We start from the raw sequence: 17,559 nt of genomic DNA, 5'->3' as shown, positions 1-17,559 counted from the left end.
TCAAGGATCTGGCATGAATGAAGAGACAAATGAATCCAGATCTTGTCTATCTGGATTCATTTGATGAGATCAGTGCTATGTAATTCACAGCAGCACCTTAGAGAGTGTTCAACATTGAATGCAGCAATTAAATTGCTTACATCCCCATTGTACGGCCAGGAATCATTTATTTAAACTGGATACTTAATATTTTGTAAAACACTAACAGAATTTTAAAAAATTAGATCATGCATTTAGCCTTTTCTAAAATATATAAATGTAGAAAATTGAATGCAATAAAAGGTGATAACACTTTTATATCTGGACATTTCAATTCTATTGACTTCAATTACTTACTTAACACTCCCTGACAATAACTAAATATGATGTGGATTTGATGCATCCTATGTCAGCAGGTTTGAAAGTACGTTGGGGTTGAGGATTGAGATACTGGTGGGCTCATAAATGCAATACGTGACCTGTCCATGATCAACTCATCTCCTATTTTCTGAGGGGTAGTGGAGGGCTCTAACCACATTTTATCTGCAGCAGAGAGAGGCCCACACCAGGTGGGGAGCCTGGTAGGCTTTATTAGTTGATGTTGGGCAAGATGAGATTGCAGTGGTGGGTGAGACCTCCTTTTGGGATTTCCTGTGTCAATTGGAGGCATCACCTCACAAAGTCATACCCTCGCACCACTTGACCCCTAAGTTCCCACAGTCTTCACCCTGTTCACTAGGGCATTCCAGCTAGGCCTCGCTAATACCCTGGACTTACACAAAGTTTGGCCTGCATTAGCTCCTCCTTTTCAGTGGCCATTATCTCTGCTGAAAACTCAGAGCTTGCCAACCAGATTGGGGGAAGGGTGACTTGCAGGCAGAATTCTCATCCTTAGCAGCCTAATGCCCCACTAAGGATTAAATAGCTGTGGGGTGGTGATATCAGCAGGATTACATTCCCTGTTGGGTGGCAGGATGGAAAAATTTCCCCATCTAAAACATCTTGCCCATGGAATTTCATCTCCATCTGACTTCTGACTTCACTGAACATCATTCTCTAATAAATAAGGGGAAAACAGCAGGCTTTAACGTTTGACATTCTGTAAATATGAGATTTTTCTCCTTTCTTGCAGAAGCAGACTTAACTTCTTCTTAACATGACAAATATTGACAGGGAGAAGATCTCAGCCAAGTCATAGAGAAACAGAGGAGACAGATAATATCCCACTGGCATAGTAAGTTGACACAACAATGTAGTATGCCAGCGTACCATTTCTGAGTTGTCTTTATTGCATGGCTGTAAAGCTACACATATTTGAAAAACCATTTTTGTACATTTTCAGAGGCATTTTAACTCATTTTCAATTTGAGAGTTTTTTATATATCAGATCACTAGGAAACAAACAACTGAATAGTTTCCACTTACTCTAAAATATTGAAGAAATCCATTAGTTCTGAGTACGGTGCTTTGCACCAGTAGGCTTTAAGAATCACTGGAAAGAAATAGGCAATTTCATTATAAACTTGCATAAGACACCAAAATTGGTGATGTATTGGATGGTGAAGAAGTGTAGAAATGACACCTTGATCAGATGGGCCAATCTGATGGGGAGTGGCAGATAGAGTTTAATTTAGATAAATGTGAGGTGCTGCATTTTGGTAAGGCAAATCTGGGCAGGAGTTATAAACTTAATGGTAAGGTCCTGGGAGTGAGGCTGAACAGAGAGACCTTGGGGTGCAGGTTCATAGTTTCTTGAAGGTGGAATCACAGGTAGATAGGGTAGTGAAGAAGGCGTTTGGTACACTTGCTTTTATTGGTCAGTGCATTGAGTATAGGAGTTGAGATGTCATGTTGCGGCTGTACAGGCCACTTTTAGGCCACTTTTGGAATACTGCATTCAATTCTGGTCTCCCTGTTATAGGAAAGATGTTGTTAAACTTGAAAGGATGGGGAAAAGATTTTCAAGGATGTTGCCAGTGTTGGAGGGTTTGAGCTATAGGGAGAGGTTAGGGGCATTTTCCCTGGAATGTTGGAGGTTGAGGGGTGATGTTATAGATGTTTATAAAATCATGAGGTGCATGGATAAGGTCAATTGCCAAAATCTTTTACCCAGGGTGGTGCAGTCCAAAACTAGAGGGTATAGTTTTAAGCTGAGAGGGGAAAGATTTAAAAGGGACCAAAGGGGCAACCTTTTCATGCAGAGGGTGGTGTGTGTATAGAATGAGCTGCCAGAAGAAATGGTGGAGGCTGGTACATTTACAACGTTTAAAAGGTATCTGGATGTGTATATGTATAGGAAGGGACTAGAGGGATATGGGCCAAATGCTGACAAATAGGATTAGATTTATTTAGGATATCTGGTCAGCGCAGATGAGTTGGACCGCAGGGTCTGTTTCTGTGCTGTGTAACTCTATGACTCCATTATAACATCTGCATCACCTCCAGACAATAACCATTGAAATCTTTCATGTTCTAAGCATATTTTTTTAAAATGTTGACTGTAAAACTTTGCTCTTCAGACAAAGGCATTTAGTGTTTTAAATAGATTTTAATTGTGTAATACCATCCAGAGAAGTTTATTTAGTGGATCCCCAGTAACGAAATAAATTACTTTTCTCCCTTTTCACCAAGAAAAAGCAATCTCAAAAATGTCAAACATAACATAAAAATATGACATTTAAATTACAGCACCAAATTAATTAATCAGTGATTATCAGACTAACAAAAGGGAGTCAGTTGTCCAGGCCTCTGGCGCATGATGTCAGGAAGAAGAGTCTTACCCTCAGAAACAGTTTTCATAATGTGAAGGAAACACGTAAGCAGACTTCTCATTTCTGCTTGATCTAATTTGTCAAATCGAACAGCTGAGCCGATTAAAGACAACGGTCTTGAATGAGCCTGGAGAGATAAAAGAATTGTGACTGAAGCTTTAAGCATTTCTTTAAGCATTTGTGTTCTTTTTAAATACACACTTCTTATCTTCCCTGAATGTGAACCCCAAAGATAACTTAGAACTGTGAAATGCAAGGCATGGAGCAGGCCATCTGCAAAAGTTGAAAAGTAATTGAGCTGCTAGAGACCCACAAAGTATTGTTTTACGTGAAGATGAGTCTAACAGTAAACAAGTATGTTTGTGGAAGATATAAACTTCTTTTCTGCTGTTTGCAAGAATTACACTATGTTGATTAACCTTCAAAGTTGAGTTTCAGAGCTAGTGACTTGTGGAAACAGGCAGAAAGTAATCAGCTCGTCTTACAGAAAATTCACACATTGCTTTTTCTTTTACTTCTTTCAATCTGGTCAGCTGTATTCACTGCTCACAAGACTGTCTCCTCTATATTGGTGAGACCAAACACAGGCTGTGTGATTTCTTTGCAAAATACTTCCACTCTGTGTGCAAGAACAACCCCAGCTTTCTGGTCGTTTGCCATTTTAATACACCAACTTACTCTCATGTTGACATTTCTGTCCTCTGCCTACTGCAATGTTGCAGGAAAGCCCTGCACACTATTTTCCACTTCGGCACATTATAGACTCAATAGTAAATTCAAAAACTTTAGACAATAAACTCTGTTATCTATTTTGATTACACTGTTTCTATTCCATCCCAGCGTCTATTTGTATGGGTTTGATCTAAGTAGAGCTGACCTGTTTTCTACCAGTAACACCTACAATTGACACTTTTCTTCTCTTTGTATCTTTTCTTTACTACCATTAACACTCTCTTTGCTTTTTTTCTTGGTCACCTTTAGCATCTATTCCACTTGTTCTTCCTCCTTGCTTTTTCATAGCATAAAATGTTTTACTCTTCCAGCTCCCTTCAGTTCCAAAGAAGAGCCACCTTGGACTCAAAATGTCAACTTTTTTTTCTTTGACAGATGCTGTCAGACTTGCTGTGTTTCCCTGGCACTTCCTGTTTTTTTTCAGAGCTCCAGGATTTGTTGTACTTTGCTTTTCTATTAGACAGCCTATACCATTTAGCAGTGCACCGTTTAAATATCCAAGAAGGAACAATAAATTACTAAGTCTGCTTACTCTCTAGGCCAAGGAGACAACATGAAATGCAAAACCAGCAAGTAATGAAAGGAAACAAACCCAACGTGTTTCAGACATACAACGACATCTGCTGCTTTTAGACAGCTCAATATGAAGTATGGTAAACAGCTAAGCTGATTAAGCTGATATTGAACCTCCAAATATTGTAAAAAGTGCTATTCACATCTTAAGTGATACCTTCTCAGAAGAATCAAGCTTTTCATTTGATTTCTCACATGCACCGGAGGTAGAATCCAGACTGCCAAGGGAACCTCTGGAGTCTGTCTGGGATACTGTCGAAATAGCTACAGATGAAAAAGCTAAAAAAAGTACCATTAATATTGCTTGTAAATGATTAAATTAATTTAAACAATGCTGATGAAGAGTTTGCATTTTAGGATTAATTACAATTGCTTAATGTTAATTATATACTTTTGAAAATTGATTGTAACTTTGTTGCTATCAATTGAGAGATCACCAACAGCAAGTATCCTTCCAAGCCAAGCCATATCCTGACTTTGATCTTTTGCACTGTTCCTGGAGTTGGCCCTTGGAGCAGTCTCCCTAACAATGTTGTGGATGTACCTTATTCATGGACTACAATGGTTCAAGAAAGTGGCTTACCCCTCCCCTTCTCAAGGCAATTAAGCTTAGACAACAAAAGCAAACTTGTGTTAAGAATGGACAACTTGCCAGCGTCGCTCACATCCCAAAATGGAATAAGAAAAGAATCTAATATTCAAAGCACCAATTACAAATAAATAGTAAAGAAAACCAGGGGGAGAAAACTTGATAAGATATATATGGGAATACTTATGGAATAAGTATTAGAGAAATATAGGCATTGATTCAAAATAATTTACAACGTACCTGCTATTGAATTCAAAACATCTTTTGAAACTGAACTTTCCAGGGAATTAGTATTCCTTGTTGGTGTGGTTGATTGATTTTGTGATCCACCAGTGATACTCAAGTCATCCCTGGAACCCTGAAATTGACAGAATTTTTTTTTTCAAAAAGTCTACTTTTAGTTATCATTAATTATATAAACTGTGAATTATAGGTTTCTGTCATAAAGCCTTAAATAACCAACGAATTAATAACATTGGAAAAATAATGTGCTAATACTGATACAGGCACTATGTTGAGTTTACATGAGGGTAAGTCACCAATTTTCTAGCTATTATTTTTCCAGTGTTTATTATTCCTTAATATCATACTAACCTGATTGGAAGAACTGAGATTGAATGGGAACATATCTTTCATAAAGATTCGTGGAAGGTTGTCAAGAAGTATTCCATATAATGGTAGGTACAATGTTGCTATCAGTTCCTGTTGACTCTATAAAGAAAGCATAATTGTTAACCAAACACATCTCTTTAAATGACACAATAAATGTAAGCCTTGGCAATTTTATGAAACATTAAAGTTTTGCTTTTTTAAGGTATTTTGACTAAGATCTCCCAAACCCTGAATAAGCAATAAATGCCTTGGAAGTTTAAACTTCCAATGGACAATTACCCAGCTAAGCATTAAGGAAAGCAGCTCAGAGGAAACATCATCATGTGATGAGGCAAGGATCTGCCCTTGGTGAGAGATTGAATGGATGAATAAATTTCCGTCTTTTAAACACATGGCTAGACAATCAGACTCTGTCAATTTGATAAGTTAACCAAGTGCTAGGACATTGTAAGAACAGACCAAGTCAATTGATCCTCTAAATCTATTTTCCACACTTCTGAGAAACATAACCTTAATTGACATCCAAGCCTTCAACTTCAACTGAAAAGTCATAGATTTCAAGGCACCACGAAGTAATGGCAGCTGCTGTACTGGTAAACTAACTAAATTGATTATTCACCTTTCCTGTATATCTGTCATCAAAGGAATGTTTGGCCATCAGATTTTTAAGAACAGCAATAGCCAGATGTCGAATATCTTGATCTTCCTGAAGTGCAAATCCAACCTCACGGAGTAACAACCCAATGAGAAAATGACTACGACAAAATTCATTTGTCAAGGTGTATTCTGGCTGTGTGCCTATAACAGGATTGAAAGAAAAATCAATATTTCCATCTCCATAAATCTCACTTCATGCCTGAAGGTTAGAGAGATGACAGAATAGCATTTATCCCATCTCACCTACTTCCCATTGGCCGCTGCTAGTCTCAACCAAAAAATATTAGACATATATGGCATTGACAAAGCAGTGGAATTGCAGAATATTAACAACTTCAAACTAATCAAAATAAATTCTTGAGTTCCTGAGCACTCTAAAGACTTATGGACCCTCCCCATTGCAATTTCCCCCACTCCCCACAAAACAAGCCCCGACCCCCCACAGTCATGAAATGAAAACAATTAACTGACCTTCTTTTCCCGATCTATTTTTCAAAAGTAGCATGGGCAGGTTAAGAGGAATGAAGTGCTCATGGTTGCAAACTTCATGAAGAAAGTCAAACTTATATTCATACAGAGTCTGAAATTAGAAAGTTGAAAAGTATGATTTTATTTCTTAGGGCATCTTAGCAAGATTTCCTAATGTTGCACTCGCTAGTCTGTTATTCAGCTCAATTGGCCAGTGACTTTCCTCAGCATTCGATATAAATAAACAACATATTTAGAAGTGCCAGATTATAATCAGACATTATTTATTTAATGCAGCATTTTGAAACTTCATTTTCGTTTTGCTCTTTCTGGCCCGCATCACCTACCATTTCCCCCAGCCCCCACCAAAACCCATCCACGCAACTTGGCATCAGGCATATACCAGCCTCCCCACATCCCCATGGCACATCTCCGACCAACCTACAACACAGTTCTCTGCTTCAGAACTTATTTCTGCGTTGTTTAGCACAGACACAAAGTGAGGCAGCTTGACATCATTGTCAGCAGTCATCACTTAAGGGGGTGGATGTGTTCAACATCAATCTGACAATGGCACCATGTGCTAGCAGCTTCTGTAGCAAACCACTGCATATGCTTCAGCCAAATGATCAAGTGACAAAGTCTGAGGGGAGTAGTCCTCATTTAACTCAATGGAGACAGTCTTCAGTCAGGGGTTACTGGCTCATTAAGTCAAGGGCAGCACCCGATAGCAGTCACGGGCATTTGGAGATACTCAATTGGACACTCCGAACAGTCAGGGTCACTGATGGGAGGTCCTCCAGTTTTGTTAGAACAGAGTGAGTTGCACCATCCAGGTAGGCCATGCCCTGAAAAGTTGGAGCAGGCAATGAGGTAATATGATGAATGCTTAAGAACTGGGAGAATGAGAGCAGTCTTTTGAGAAGAATGTTTGGCAAAGAGACAATCACACTTACATACTATGGAATTTCATGAAAATTACCTTGTGGTCTCCAGGATTGAAGATGTGCATGTAACTACCAATCAGCTTTAGTATAAATCCTCTGTCCATAAAGGTAAAACATCGCTGTAAAAATCAAAAGCAATATTATGTTAATGTTTCAAATGTTAATAAACTGGCTTCTTCAGCATCTTTAAAATCAGATTTATGGATTTTAACAAACTTCACATTTGCTTGTTATTTGCAAAACCTATGTAATTCTTGATGTAGGATCTGCAAACATGAAATATGGGACTAGGCAAAAATTAGAAACATAAAGCAGATAATAATAGAAATTACTTTGCAGAGAGAATGGATGTCAACATTTTGGATGCATGGATTCTCTGTTAAAATAAGAATGTTGGATATAGGGGTTTGGCAACTCTTCAATTTCTGCTCTAAAAATGGTGAAATGTAGATCAATCAAACTAAAAGTAGCAGAGGGTAAGCTTCTAGGGACCATTTATAGATAAATTAAATTTTACATATGTATGATTTTGGATCATTAAGGACATTCAGCATGAATGTTTAAAAGTCACTTATAACTGAAAAATGTATTGATCATTTTAACAAGTGGAGTATCTGCAAACAAAATGCAATCTTGTGAACATGCATTTTCAAGTTCTGATTGATCAAGTGCTGCTCGAAGGGTTGTTGTTAAAATTGAAGCACTGGCTGTTAAAGGTAATGTGGTAACAGGGAGGGGAAGTTGATTAAAAGGACAGAAAACAAAGTAGCTGAATGGTCTACTTTGAATGAGCTGCCTGTCATTGCTACTAAGCCCGATAAAAGTCACACTCATGGCCCAAAATTAGCTTAATCTCAGGCCCCACCATTCAGCTACAGGATTACACAGAACACATGCTTACAAATGAATGAGGATGAATTTCAAGACCGTAAGACCCAATCAGAATCAGTGTTCACTACAGCTTTCAAATGAAAATGAATAATTCTTTGAAAAGAAAAATTAAAAAAGGCTATGCATGTCAGGAAAAGCCAGGACAAGAGAACTAAGTCTATCTTTGTTCAAGAAAAAACATTTCTACCTGATTTCAGCTCCTAATTACGTTTCTCCTTTCATCAAAACTTGTGAATTTTGTCTGGATCGAATTTCTGATGCATTTTAGAATCAAAAAGAATGTACCTTTACAAACTTGGCAAGATAATGGTTTGCCTCCTTGGTTTCCTCTTCTGCTTCTTTGAATTTTTTGTAAATTAGTTCCCCCAGGGTTGACACCAGCGTTTCCATTACGTTATGATAGGATGATGGAAACCTTTCAGTACGCTTCAACTATGCATTGTAAAAAAAAAACAATAGTGAATTTTTCATATTATTTTAACATGAAGTCAGTAATACTTTAGATTTTTTACATTTTAAACATCTGAAGCTATGTCAAATTATTTCTCCTTATTAATCTCCATGCTAAAGATTACATTCATGGAAGCTTGATCTCCTCTTGCTTTATTTGGCTCAATGATAAACTCTACTGTCACAATAGGGAAGCTTGTGACTTCAGAGCTGGGGATAAGGATTAGCTGTATAGTTCTTTTGTGCAACTGAATCAAAAGTGGCATGTTATATTTAAACAATCTTTTGCAACTGATGATTTCTGAGTGTGTATTTCATTCATATAGTCTTACCTGCACCTTCTTGTCATCGTCAACCAAATAGTGCACCATTGACTTTGTAACAATTTCAAAGAAGAACCATGAATGCTATAAAACAATAGATGCACAATCAGAAATCCAAATAACTGGCAGAATTATGAAAACACAGACAAGTTGAGAGATGGTAAAACTTCAGTTTGGAAACATTAAATTTGGTCACACCCAACCTAGAAGCTATCAAGGGTAGTTCATTAAACTCCCCCTCAAAAAAAACTGAGTATGTAACTCTGGGAGTAAAGTTCACATAGCTTATTCTCATTGATGCAATCAACTCATAACTGTAATTATATGAAATTTGACTAATACTCAATCCTGATCAAACTTTTATTGACTTTCTATTTTTGACTAGATGCTGAGCAACAATGGATCACAGTTTTGCAGCTGTGGGACTGTGAAGGTAAATGGAGCAAATTAGAATATGCATAGTTCAGGTGACATAAAACTGAATTGATCACCATTTTTACTAATTCTGCTCCTCTCATACTGACATACCATAGAACCATCAACCAGCCTGAAACCCACTAAGAGCATGGCTTTTGCTTTGAACCAAACTATCGAAAGAAAACAGATGCACAAAAGGATGCTTAAGATTTTAAAAAATGCTGAATTAATTTAATTACATTTAGGGCAGAGAAACCCATTTATTGAAAAATTACACATATAATGCCAGAAGAATGCTCAATAAAATTAAATTAATCTTTAATTTAAAGGTTTAAACTTAATGTATGTTCTTAATTTTAAAATAAAGGAATGATAGGAGTAAGAGATAACAATGTGTAGAGCTGGATGAACACAGCAGGTCAAGCAGCATCAGAGGAGCAGGAAAGCTGACGTTTCGGGCCTAGACCCTTCTTCAGAAATGGGGGAGGGCCAGGGGATTCTGAAATAAATAGGGAGAGAGGGGGAGGCGGATAGAAAATGGATAGAGGAGAAGATAGGTGGAGAGGAGACAGACAGGTCAAAGAGGCAGGGATGGAGCCAGTAAAGGTGAGTGTAGGTGGGGAGTTAGGGAGGGGATAGGTCAGTCCAGGGAAGACGGACAGGTCAAGGGGGCGGGATGAGGCTAGATAGGAGTAATCTATTCAGTTTATTCTCAGATTATGAATTATATTCAATTTGCTGTGAAAAAGAAACTCAAGAAAACTTGCCAAAATAAAAAACACTTCATGAAATGTTCTGCCACCAAGCTAGCAAAACAAAATCTCCAACCTCATGATCCATACCTATTGTTTCTGGTTCTTTGCATCCAAAGATTGAGTAATCAGTGGCTACAGAAATAATATATTCGACAAATCAACTCATTCCCTAACAAAACTACACTGCCATTTCTAAAGAAAACTGTATCCAATTTAAAGAAATTATTTGATTTATCAATAGCTGCATTTGCTAAATGTTAACTCTACATATTCACAGCTCTGCAGAGGAAGAAGAAAATCCGTTAATTGCAAGAATTGACTGAAGTGAATTTAATGCTATGTGTCTATTCTCCATGTAACCTCACCAAAGGTATCAGCATTCACATAGGACTTTTCCAAATTCTAGTCAAAATACGCTCAAGATGCATTGAATATTTGTTTAATATGTAAGAATCATTTCGCTTTAAAGATATTTAGCATTCAATCAGTCTGCTGTTAACAGTATTGATCTGTAGTTCATATCTGAACATGATAAAATTATCTTGACACAAATACATTGCCAGAAATACAATTTGTTACAATTCAAGACTTGCCTTTAGCAAATGTTTAACATCAGTGGCATCAGTAGACGTCAGGACCTTGGTCATGCCTTTCAAAAGCACTTCATGAACTGTTTGCTGCTTCAATTCAGAAAATTCAGCCTTGAAAACAAACTGCATTGAAAAGATTTGCAGAAGTTAAGTCATGATACCTTCTGTTAGCTTCAAGCACCAAATAATGGCAACAAAATTCAAAAATTAACAATTTTTTTATTCACTCATGGGATGTGGGTGTCTCTGGCTAGGCCAGCATTTATTGTCCAGCTTTAATTTCCCAGAGGGCACCTAAGAGTCAACCACCTTGTTGAGGGACTGGAGTCACATGTAGGCTGGATGAGGTAAGGACATTAGTGAACCAGATGGGTTTTCTGACAATTGTCAACAGTCATTGTTAGACAACAAATTCCAGGTTCTTTATGGAATTTAAATTCCACCTCTGCAGGATTTGAACCTGGGTCCCCAGAACAGTAGCTGAGTTTCTGGCTTGGTAATCTATTGGTAATACCACTAGGCCATTGCTCCTCATACATTCATTAAAAATCCTTGATGCTTATAAAAGCATGTAGCCCAGCATGTTCATTATTTTTGAAGATTTATATCACTCATGTAACATCCGTGCCACTCTTGCATCTTTGTTGTCAGAATATCAAGGCATCAGGGCTAAGACTTCACAATTCTTTGCTTCCCAGTAAGTAGTTGTCTGCCCAGTCATTTTGATGGATGGCAAAACACTATATGGCAAGTACAGAAGGAGAATCCAAGCCCATTTTCATGTATGAACAGCAGAGAAACTAGTAAAGAACCAATTAGCTTAGAAAATTAGATACTTCTAAACGCCAGTCAGACCTTGTTTATTTTTAGTTTGGTAGCTGGCCTCCTCTTAAAGGCAGAACCCAAGGATTTTCAAATTGTTTTTTGCCCAACTTTAAAAATATTAGCAAAGGAAATAAGTAAATCTGCCAAAAACACCCCTAAATATATTGGATCAGCGGTAGGTATTATTGTTACAACTCTGAGTTATGCTATGGTACAACGTATGCTGATCTGAGTCAACACTTACAAAAGAATAAAATGCCTAAGCGACTGACAGTATTTGGAGCAACCGACAGTATTGAATTTATCAAGGTGTCAATGACAGCCCTGAATTTGTTACAAAAAATAACAAAAACTCACGCTACAAATGCAACTTTTTCAAAGGCTTGAAGAACATACCTGCTCCCTCAATTTGCAACCATGTCTCTTTCTGTAACCAGAGTTAAACTTAATGACTGTTCATGTAATTTTCAAATTCCCCTTTGAGTGAGCACTCAGTGACAGTCCTCAAGCAGGCTGGAGAATCATTATGTTTAAATGACGTGGACATGCAGATATATATCTGGCTGCGCTTTCTGAATGAGGAGGTACCGTCTCACCATGTATATGAACTGGTTCAAAACTTTTAACTGTACCTTAATATATGAGTGGAGGTGAATGTCTAATTGTTCTTCATGGCACTTAGCAACAATGTTAATAATTGCCCTTAAAAATAGAAAAGAGGTGTTTTAGTACATAGAAGGACGTTGCAAGTCTTTTTCAAGGCTTTTTCAACCACATTTCTGCCATGTAGGAATTACTACTTTAATTTTACATCTCGTGAACAAACTAGTTAAAAATTATTCTGAAACAAAATCTATTCAATGAATATGCAAAATTAATTAATGCATGCAATTCGTGACATAAAAGTAACATAAATGTTTACCCCTCAAAATAACCCAAAACACAGGCATAAACACACTGCAAGTATAAGGCAAAAATATGTAGAGAGATCTCTCTTTGCAGAGGCTCACTTTAATATATTCTTGAAGGAAATTTTTAAAAAGTGTTGACACAAATGAAAAGTCCATAAATCAATACTACAGTTTGTTTTTTTATGAATTGCCTAAACCTTTTGCTGCAAGGAGTTAAACTTTATTGAGAATCTTCCTGCTTAACAGGTTTTCAATCACTAAGTCCACATGATGGCGCTATATCTTGCTGCTACCTGTATACTGTTCACACCTTGACTTGCAAGAATCATAGAACAGTTACGGTACAAGAGGCCATTTGGACCATTATGTTTGTGCTAGCTTGGGCATAGAAGAGTCTGAAGTCTTTCAATCTGTAATCTGGTATGATTACATGCATGGTCAAGTCAGTAATCATGAAAAGTTGTCTCTGCAGCCTTATTACATATAGTTTGCTCAGAAAATACAACATTGCAATTACTCTTCCAGAAGAAGAATCAGATATCTCTGATCTCACAGCAAAGATATTTCCTTGACAGAAATATAAAATGAGTTGCTGGTTTTGTAGCAGGCTTTCCTTAATTGGAAAATCCAAACATAAACTCCAAGCCTCCAAATACTGTTCAAACAGAATAGCCATAAAACCCAGTTTTAAGGCAGTCAGGTGTTTTCCCTGCAGGGAGGTAAAGTGACAAGGGCCAATAACTATGATTTCGAAGAAAGCCTTGTTTAAAAAAAAGGTTCAAAGCCTTCAAACTCAGGTCCACAAAAACATTAAATATGAAGCATTTTCATAACATAGTGAAACTGATGTGGAGGTGTCGGTGTTGGAATGGGCTGGACAAGGTCAGAAATCACACAACACCAGGATACAGTCCAACAAATAAACCAGTTGAACTATAACTTGGTGTCATGTGATTTCTGACCTAGTGAAAATGAATAAGTGTAATTTTTGAAATCTAACTACGACCAGATTTGAATGTTAAATTTTGAAATAACTGTCATTGATTTCTATCTAAGTGCTATGGTTGTATCAAACATGGAGTGATCATGGTGCATAAGTGTATTGTCAAAGCTGAATTTTAAACATTAAAAAGCTTACCAGATAAACTGAGTGTATTGCTTGCTTGAATTCAAACTGACATTTTCTACATTGATATTTTTCAAACATTCCTACCTGATGGTGGCAGTAGTAACTTGATTTTCATCATGCTGTATCAGGATGCAGAGCAACTGATTTAGAAGAACAGGAAGGAAACGTACAACCACATGGATTTTTTCAATGCCAAGTAGACCCTGAAATGATCAGAAACAGCTTAAGAATCAAAATATTTCTGACAAACCATCAGCCAAAAGACCCAACTGATTAAACAGAGGTCTACTTTGGATTATTATTTCTACAATATTTAACCAGATGTTAATGTTACTGTTTAGCGTCACAGTCTACCTTGAAGCACTTCAATTAGATTTTAAAATCTATCAGTTAACACACAACTTCACAGCTCACTTTTGATCAGAAGCAGTGTTTATTGCAAATTAAGGGTTTAAGTTCCCCAGCAATGAAACACTGGATAAAGTAATAAACAGAATTTAACATTTCAAACTTCATACTGTGCGTGTATTTTATGTTGAAACTGATTTAAATGCTCAAACCTCTATGCAGTTGACAAAATCTGAGGATGAAGGCTGCAATCCCATGCCTTCTTGTTTTTGGCACTCCTGAAAAAAGTTGTTCAGTCTTTCCTCCTAATGAAAAACAAAAATAATCATGGACGCTTCATTTGCTCATAAGTCAGTAAACTAACAAGCTGATTCCCCAGTCAGGTAGTCATGGGCAGAGACAAGGTCTCATAGACATAGAAAACATACTGGTCCTGACTCATCTTTTATCCATTTAAGTTCATTTAGGGGACATTTAGTAAATCAACATTTGCTTCTCCTTGATTTTAAATGTAGAGCAGAACTATAAAACGTTACACCCAAATTTTAAACAAATAGATTAGTCCTACCTGAGTATAGATTGTGGAAACTACATGCACAGAGACTCTGAAGAGTGGCTTTGCTCCATCAACCCACTTAACATCAGATCCACTGGCCTGCAGAGAAATAAAATTTAAACGTAAATTACAGGCGTGCTGCCTCCTCTTCCTACCACCCCCTTGCTCCTAACTGTTTCAAATCCCCACCTAGGCAGAACTCAATGATAATGCCGGTGACAAACTGTCTCGACATTCAAATTGCCCATGCCTTTTCGAGCATGATTGTGGCTCACTGGCCTGATGTCAATGAAGCCCAAGGTCCAACATCAAGAGGGCCTTGGACTTAACTGCTCCAGCACAGAAATCATTCTAAATACTCAATGTATGCTGGTAGTTTGACACAAACCAAGGTCAAGGACTTGAAATGTGGTGTTAAATGAACTGGCAAAAAGATATCTTTTAAGTTGCACATTTCCCTATCCATTCCTGGAAATATTCAAAGGTGACACTAAGGGCAGAAATTTCATTGACCTGACTGTCAGGAAGCAGTTAGGTCAGACAGGCAGGTAGAATTCACCACTTGGGAGTTCCTCAAACAATGGCTCTTAATCCAGACCATGTTGACGTCAGTCGTGAATTTCCCACCCAGAGGCCCAACTCGATTGTTTAGCTGAGCCTTGAGTTAGTCAGGAAGCCAGTCACTGATGGCCACAGCAACAGGCAGTGGGAAGGAAATTGGTTGAAGACAGGGAGGTGGAAACCAGGTGGGATGGTGGAGTGGGGGTATTGGAGGCCTCAGAGCCTGATGGGGCAAGGAATCAGGGCTGGATGTCATTTGGGGTTGGGTGAAGATAGCTATTGGATATTAGGGGCTGTGAAAAGCCTGGTGAAAAGCTGGGTGAGGAGTTGGAGGAGCCTCTGATTGGTAAACACAGATCCAAGGGGTCAGAGTGAAAGCACTTGCCTCCTGAATCTATGTTTTGCAAAAGCTGCTGTGTTACTGGGCTCAGGAAATCTGGCCGACAGCAATAAAGTTTGTAAAGGTGCATGACAAAAAAAAGGCCACAACCTTATGATCATAGTTTAAGTTTCAACCAACCTCCTTGGACTATGTCAGTCACCCACCATCTTCCATTTTCAAGCTGGAGATGGCAAGGTTGGTATGGGGTAACAAATTTCTGACATTTTAACCTCACCCGGTTCAAATTCAGTTCTATAGTTCTTTCTTATAATGAAGAAAACACAATTGACCACTTCTACCTATTTTTCTAATCAACCTGTTCAGAGATGTTATTACATACCTCGGGAGTGGGTAGGGACAATACCACTGTGCCACTAGAGGGCCCTACTTTTACTTCTTTTGTGTCAGGCTGATTGATATATTTTCATTGCTGTTACCTTTCCTGATGTTACGTTCTGATTACCAAGGTAACCAGGAGGAAGACTGGCTGCTACAAGTAACGAATGCTCTTGAGATGCAAGTCTGCCATCTTTCATGAGAGGTAGCCAGGCATATCCAACTATTTGGAAACAGAACGAACAAGATTGTAATGCTTCATGCCGCCAGAAGATCTTTGCAATAGTTTCATATTTAGTTTCATTACCTGTGCAAGGCATTCTAATAGTAACAAGGCTTTATTATGCTGCATTTTATGCTTTTGATCCAACAACAGAGGAAATGGATACATATTCTCACCTCAAAGGCATCGATGAGGAAAATTTGTAATCCTTTGTTCAAGGACTTAGGGAACCAACGTCAGCACTTAAAGTGCTAGGTTTATATTCAGTCATATTAAAACAACCACCAACTACAGCTTCTTCTCCTTCCCCTTCTCGACTACATCCAGTCTCCAATTATAATTTGTCCTTGGTCACCTCCTCTTTCTGATCTACACGCTGCCATTCAGTAACCTCATGAATTCATAACATTAGGTTCCATTTGTATGGTGTCATCACCCAGCTCTACATCAACACCACCTCTTTTCACCAACTCACACCTCAACATTGTTTGACAAAGAGACCTTGGAGTGCAGCTTCATAGTTCCTTGAAAGTGGACTCACAGGTAGATAGGATAGTGAAGAAGGCATTTGGTATGCTTGCCTTAATGGTCAGTGCATTGAGTATAGGAGTTGGGAGGTCATGTGGCAGCTGTATAGGACATTGGTAAGCCCACATTTGGAACACTACTTGCAATTCTGGTCTCCCTGCTAATAGGGAAGATGTTGTGAAACTTGAAATGGTTCAGAAAAGATTTACAAGGATGTAGCCAGGGTTAGAGGGATTGAGCTACAGGGAGAGGCTGAATAGGCTGGGGCTATTTTCTGTGGAGCATCGGGGGCTGAGGGGTGACCTTATGGAGGTTTATAAAAACATGAGGAGCATGGATAGAGTCTTTTCCCTGGGGTGGGGGAGTCCAAAACTAGAGGGCATATGGTTAAGGTGAGAACAGAAAGATTTAAAAGGGACCTAAGGGGCAACTTTTTTCACGCAGATGGTGGCACATGCATGGAAAGAACTGCCAGAGTAAGCGGTGGAGGCTGGTACAATTACAACATTTAAAAGGCATGTGGATGGGTATATGAATCGGAAGGGTTTAGAGGGATATGGGCCAAATGCTGGCAAATGGGACTAGTTTTATTTAGGATATATGGTCAGCGTGGATGAGTTGGACTGAAGGGTCTGTTTCCATGCTGCTCATCTCTATGACTTTATGACTCCACATGTGACATTCAATCCTGATCTAGCCTAAAATTCTTTTAATTATAAATTGAGAAGATTGAAGCTATTGTGACATAACTCCACAGAAGCCGATATCCCGTCACCAAGTCACCGTTCATTTACATGTGGAAAGTCCTTGATTTTGCACTGCCTCATCAGAGTCACTAACTCTTTTTATCTGTCAGCCAGGGCCCTCTGATTGGGGCTGTTAACCTGGCTCAATCAGGGAACTCATATTCTATCAGCTTCAGAGACAACAAGGTGCAGGGCTGGATGAACACAGCAGGCCAAGCAGCATCATAGGAGCAGAGAGGCTGACGTTTCGGGCCTAGACC

At 38.4% G+C, this 17,559-nt stretch overlaps 1 protein-coding gene across 10 annotated transcripts in view; it reads right to left on the bottom strand.

The window, feature by feature from the left end:
* The window catches only part of dock10 (dedicator of cytokinesis 10), a 332,745-nt gene that overhangs the window by 81,351 nt on the left and 233,835 nt on the right, over window positions 1-17,559 (bottom strand). For 8 of the 10 annotated variants that reach the window (XM_048604383.1, XM_048604388.1, XM_048604384.1 and 5 more), the window contains exons 21-36: window positions 15,904-16,025; window positions 14,536-14,622; window positions 14,180-14,272; window positions 13,704-13,822; window positions 12,212-12,281; window positions 10,758-10,877; window positions 9,002-9,076; window positions 8,505-8,651; window positions 7,364-7,447; window positions 6,385-6,493; window positions 5,876-6,054; window positions 5,239-5,355; window positions 4,885-5,002; window positions 4,213-4,334; window positions 2,760-2,877; window positions 1,405-1,471 (exon numbers count right to left, since the gene is read on the bottom strand). In XM_048604383.1, coding sequence (XP_048460340.1) covers window positions 1,405-1,471; window positions 2,760-2,877; window positions 4,213-4,334; window positions 4,885-5,002; window positions 5,239-5,355; window positions 5,876-6,054; window positions 6,385-6,493; window positions 7,364-7,447; window positions 8,505-8,651; window positions 9,002-9,076; window positions 10,758-10,877; window positions 12,212-12,281; window positions 13,704-13,822; window positions 14,180-14,272; window positions 14,536-14,622; window positions 15,904-16,025 — 1,747 coding nt within the window. The remainder of the gene's footprint in view (window positions 1-1,404; window positions 1,472-2,759; window positions 2,878-4,212; window positions 4,335-4,884; window positions 5,003-5,238; window positions 5,356-5,875; window positions 6,055-6,384; window positions 6,494-7,363; window positions 7,448-8,504; window positions 8,652-9,001; window positions 9,077-10,757; window positions 10,878-12,211; window positions 12,282-13,703; window positions 13,823-14,179; window positions 14,273-14,535; window positions 14,623-15,903; window positions 16,026-17,559) is intronic. The other 2 variants (XM_048604385.1, XM_048604387.1) reach the window with 2 other exon arrangements.

Source organism: Rhincodon typus, chromosome 13, assembly GCF_021869965.1.
Source record: "Rhincodon typus isolate 14 chromosome 13, sRhiTyp1.1, whole genome shotgun sequence".
NCBI classification, from domain to species: domain Eukaryota; kingdom Metazoa; phylum Chordata; class Chondrichthyes; order Orectolobiformes; family Rhincodontidae; genus Rhincodon; species Rhincodon typus.
The sequence above is the reverse complement of the archived record's forward strand: the minus strand, read 5'-3'. Positions and strand labels throughout refer to the sequence as shown.